The 5,014-nt window shown below is 55.7% G+C and overlaps 2 protein-coding genes across 2 annotated transcripts; one reads left to right on the top strand and one right to left on the bottom strand.

Annotated features, from left to right (window-relative positions):
* Positions 1–248: 248 nt before the first annotated feature.
* On the top strand, positions 249–1,279 carry ssb2 (Replication factor A protein 2; the record flags this gene model as incomplete). The annotated part of the gene is made up of 3 exons (XM_036636279.1): positions 249–252; positions 332–552; positions 647–1,279. 3 exons carry the CDS (start codon positions 249–251, stop codon positions 1,277–1,279), a joined length of 858 nt encoding a protein of 285 aa, XP_036498017.1.
* Positions 1,280–1,835: 556 nt separating this feature from the next.
* Positions 1,836–2,863, bottom strand: CGCS363_v004429 (putative N-acetyltransferase; the record flags this gene model as incomplete). Its single annotated transcript, XM_036636278.1, has 3 exons — positions 1,836–2,078; positions 2,179–2,383; positions 2,559–2,863. The coding sequence occupies 3 exons, from the start codon at positions 2,861–2,863 to the stop codon at positions 1,836–1,838; spliced, it is 753 nt and encodes a 250-aa protein (XP_036497871.1).
* Between the last annotated feature and the right edge of the window lie 2,151 nt (positions 2,864–5,014).

Genomic DNA, 5,014 nt, shown 5'->3' with positions numbered 1-5,014 from the left:
CCCCACATCCACCCAGTCGCAGGGCAGCAACATTCCCAACGCGGGGCAACCATGCAATGGCACAGGCACCCACCGCCCGCCGCCGCCGGGTCCGCCGTTCAAAGTCCAGTCATCAATTAACGCGTAAAGACGCGTCCCCAGCACTAAACCGCCCTTTCAGGCATCTCGACAAAAAAATCACCCCTCCCCATCGACCGCCTCCCCTATCTCCCGCGTCACCAATCCTTTATACCACAATTACAGATACGATGGGTACGTCCAACCGACTTGTCTCCATTATCATCAATCAAAAGAAGAAGAAAAAAGACCCTGTCTTGCTGACTGAAAACAGCTGCATACGGCGGATACCAAAAAACATCATACGGCGCCCAGGGAGGCGACGACGCCGGCGGCTTCGTCTACGGCGGCTCGCAGCAGAACAGCCAGGGCGGCGGCGGCGGCAAGGCGTACAGCGAAGAATCCCTCCGCCCCGTCACGATCAAGCAGATCATCGACGCAGAGGAAGCCTACCCGGGCGCCGACTTCAAAATCGACGGAGCAACCGTCACACAAGTTCGTGTTTGCCCCTTCTCCTCCGCCTTACTTTTCCCCTTCTACCCTCCAAAAAAATCACTTTCTTTTGCTAATTTTTCCTCCTTCCACACAGGTAACCTTCGTCGCCCAGATCCGCCAAATCTCCCCGCAACCAACAAACATCACCCTCAAGCTCGACGACGGCACGGGTCTCATCGAGGCCAAGAAGTGGGTCGACACGGACAAGAAGGACGACGACGCCGCCGGCCTCGACCTCGAGGGCCACGTCCGCGTCTGGGGCCGCATCAAGTCCTTCAACGGCAAGCGCCACGTCGGCGCCCACTTCATCCGCCCCGTCACCGACTTCAACGAGGTCAACTACCACCTCCTCGAGTCCACCTACGTCCACCTCTACTTCACCAAGGGTCCCCTGGGTGCTAACGGCGCCGCTAACGGTGGCGGCGGCGATGGCATGTTCGTCGACGGCAACGACAACTACGGGAACGATGGCGGTGCCGGCGGTGCTGGTGCGGGCGGCGGGTCTGCGCACGCGGGCAAGCTGAGGGGGTGCTCCGTCGCGGCGCAAAAGATGTTCAACTTCATCAACAACGCGCCCGGCGGCAACGAGGGCGTGCATATCAACCAGATCTCGACGGGTGCGGGCCTGAGCATACGCGACGTCATGGGTGCCGCGGACGAGCTGCTGGGCCAGGGTCTGATCTACACCACCATCGACGACGAGACGTGGGCTATCCTCGATTACTGATCTGGTGGCTTACTTATATCAAACGAACTGTTGGAAGCCGAACGGAGCAGATGAGTGTGTAGGTGCGGGTTGTAAAGAACGCAAAATGCGTTGGCGGAGGGCTGATATCCCAGCATGAGAAGAAAAAGAGTTGGCAAGGTGGGCGGAAACACAAGAACGCGCCTCTTCCCCAGTTGTATGAATGAAATGAGTGAATTGGTCGTTATTCTAATGAATGGCTACAGCTAGTTGGTAGATACAAGCGAAGCAAGAAACCAAATGAAAAACATTCGCAAAACCGGGTCACATGTTCATCGCCCGCTGTGGCAGAGACTGTGTGCGAGAGTCAAATAAATATGCGCCGATGTTGGATCGGGCACGCCCCTCAGGGGAGGTTGAACACTTGAGCGTAGGTCAGTAGCAGACTGGACGCAGGCGCAAGCCCGACAGGACCGAGAAAAACACCCGAGAACAATTCCCTAATTTGTCAAGAAGAACACAACCACATCATCTGACAGCATCACATCACTTATTCCATTTCAGGGGAAAGGTGACTGACAGGCCTTGCACCGCGAAATCACACCAGTGACACTTCCTTCATGACCGTGTTGACTTGCATCTTGATGTTGCTAGCCACGACGGCCGAGTAGACCCCCGTTTTGCGGGGGATCGGTTCGCGGACCATGACGAACAGACTGACGGGGGTGTTCCCACGAGTCAAGCGGATTTCACGCTTGTACTCGAAGCCGAACTTGCTGTAGTAGACGTTATTGGAGAGGGAGCTCGACTCTAGGTACACGGCGCGGTTTTCCGCGTCGGCCTGTGCTTGTTAGTGGGATTTATGTGAACGAAGTAGAGCGGCAGTCCTTATGGCGGACGCAGAGTCATGGTTTCTGAAGGAAGAAATGGCCGAGACGTACCCTCTCAATCATGTCGTTAAGCAACTTCCGCGCATACCCCCTGCCTCGGGCACTGGGCTTGGTCCCTAGATAGACCAGATAGTAACAGTCATTGTCCCGCTCTCCCATGACCTCATGCTTCGTGTCGTGTAGCAGGGGCATTAACTCGTCATAGTACCGACTCCTGCCTTCCGCGGTGAGCTGGTAGTAGAGCCGCCACATACCACTTCGGAGGATAGTTAGCCAACCATTGTCGACCGATCCGGGAGGCATCCTGTATGTATCCGTCCGATGTTAGCTCAGAGTTACCTTGATGTCAAACTCAGAGCATCACCCATCATGAGGACGTGTAGTTCCATAGATGGTAGAGCCCAGGATGATGAAGTATCAAGATTACTCACCAGAGAGCGACGCCGTCGTGGTCGGGACCTATGGTAGTGACAAGTCCATCGTAACAGTGAGAGGCTGTGATGTAAGTCATGATGTCGACATGTAGCTTCCACTTGTGTTCTGCCGAGTAGCTGGCCATGTCATCGGCGTCGAGGAGGTACTGGCTAAGTTCATCAGCAGCAAAGGCATGGGCCAGCGAGAGGCCGGCCTCCTTGCACTCCGACATGCCAATAACACGCACGGTATCCTCCCATTTCGGGGGAACGAGAGAGCGTTTGAGCTCGACGAGGGTGACGCTTTTGCTTACGTGCTCCATGACGGGCTTCTTTCCAGAGAGCCTGTCTTGTTCACGAATCTGAACGTGGTCAGCCGCAGTCACTGCAATGCGTCGTCGTCTCTCCACCGTGAGACGTACTTAAATTCTGTATACTGTCGCCCGTGTGTACTCTCGAGAGCTGCGTTCTCGAGACGGGCATAAACCTGGATGGATGGCGAAGGCAATTGAGGCTGGTGCGAAGGTCAACCGACATCAATAATGATTTGACGGGTCAGATCCTTTGGATGGGTGTGGGATCGAAGCAACGATAGAGGGTCGTTAGCGTGATGCTGTAAACGACGCCTTCACGAGGTGCGATGAACGATGTGATATGGGACTGGCGATGCGTTGTCAAGCAGAGTATCAGATGAAGATGTATGGGCGAGAAAGAGATATGGTTTGAGAGATCTTGAGTAAGTGCTGTGTTCGATTGAAGTCGAGTGAGCAGCAGTCTAGCAACAAAGCACAGCCCGTAGCTGTGTTCTTGTCCAGAGATCTGCCCCCAGAAACTTGGGGCCTTGAGACGAGGAACTCTCGATACAGATAGGACTTGATCCTTGTCCTTGACCAGGTAGAAACCTAGGTAAAAACTGTACGAGAGCGAACCTATCCAAAGTGTAATGGTATGAAGAAGAGAGTGCCAGAAAAGCAACTCGTTTGGAGAGCGGAGAAGAAAGAGGATTATGTAGTTCGGGGTGTCACTAGACCAACCGCACAGGGTAGGGATGAGACGAAGGGAGAGAGTAAGACAGCAGGCTAGGAGGGTGGAGGAAGTGGAGGGACAAGGAGCCCTGCGTGGGATGGAGCTGGGATTGGGGCGAGGACTCAGACAGTGGCGGCCGTGGGTAGCGGGATGTTGAGAGGAAGTGTCGAACAGCTGGATCGGCCGTTGCTGTGCGTCTACACGGTACAACCCGTCTGCAGAGGAATGCTCGTAGGTATGCTGCTATCTGTTGTAGAACAGAGGCCGAATAAGACGAGAACAGGTGATGGACACCGACGACACACTGAGTCGTGGGGAGGTTATGCCGGTTGCACCGACAGTATGCGGGCAGCTTTGCCTTTGGTATCCGCCTTGGCTTGCCTCAACACTAGCCAAAACCATGCTGATGGGATTCGATACCATCCAGATATGCCGTAATGAAAGGCACGAGGACAGCGCCGTATAAGCTCATGGGGGGTGGGCAGACCAGGATGACCTGGGTTTAGAGCTCAGGAGAAGATTGCTAGCTGTGTCGGAATAGAGCATGTGTTCGTGTGCCGCATCAGCACTGGTGGTCTACTGAGCAAACCGGCGTGGACGGGTATGCAAGTCCAGCCAACGCCGTTTGCCCCTCTAGCGCGAAGGGATGACCGCCGTGTTGCTCAACTAGTATATGCAGAAGTCAAGTGGTTGAGGAGTGAACGGCGCACAACGGATGAATCCTGAGTCTTGCTTGTTTGTGTCTTGGTGACGGGAGGATGGAGTGGGGTGTGCGGGGAAAGGTTGGCCAGCTGGACCCAGAGATAGGGACGCAAATCCCAGGGTTCATCAGTCGGACTGCTCTCTGTGCCCCGTATCTTGAACCAAACACCCTGCAGTCCAGGAGCCCGCCCAATCGATGCGGATGCACATGCCAACAACGGCATAGTTCGCTGTGAAACCTGACGCGGCCAAGGCGTTCCACTGTGCCTATCAGCTCCGACGTGGAGCCACGGCCGTCCCGGGCGGTGTCCGGGCGTACCGCACCGTGTGCTCCGTTCCGCCCCCAGCGCTGAGCGGGCGAATCGACGTAGGGCGAAATCCAGGCCGGGCCCAACGAAGCTTCCGCTGAGGACGGTCTGCAGCTTTGTCAGGTGAGGGGTCTTGGCATGCCAGAGGCTCTGTACGGCACAGGCTCGCCGAAGCGCCCGATTGTCCCGAGGAATGCTCTGATAAGGCAGCGCTGCACCAACAAGGTATGTGATGTGACGAGTCGTTGACAGCTTCACACGTGGGGTGCATACGCCAAGCCCATAGACGAGGATCGCCTTACCGTTGCCGTGTCAGACGCAATACTCTCTGGCTTTGTCGTGGTGTTTTGCGGGTGGCGGATCGATCTCGTCTTACGTTGGCGGAGAGGAATGGTGGGACGGAAGGCATGGACGTTGGCAGTGTTGTGTAAACATTTT

Source organism: Colletotrichum siamense, assembly GCF_013390195.1.
Source record: "Colletotrichum siamense strain Cg363 chromosome Unknown KSG_Cg363_contig03, whole genome shotgun sequence".
Lineage (NCBI taxonomy): Eukaryota > Fungi > Ascomycota > Sordariomycetes > Glomerellales > Glomerellaceae > Colletotrichum > Colletotrichum siamense.
Note: the sequence above shows the minus strand (reverse complement) of the source record. Positions and strands in the feature narration are given on the sequence as shown.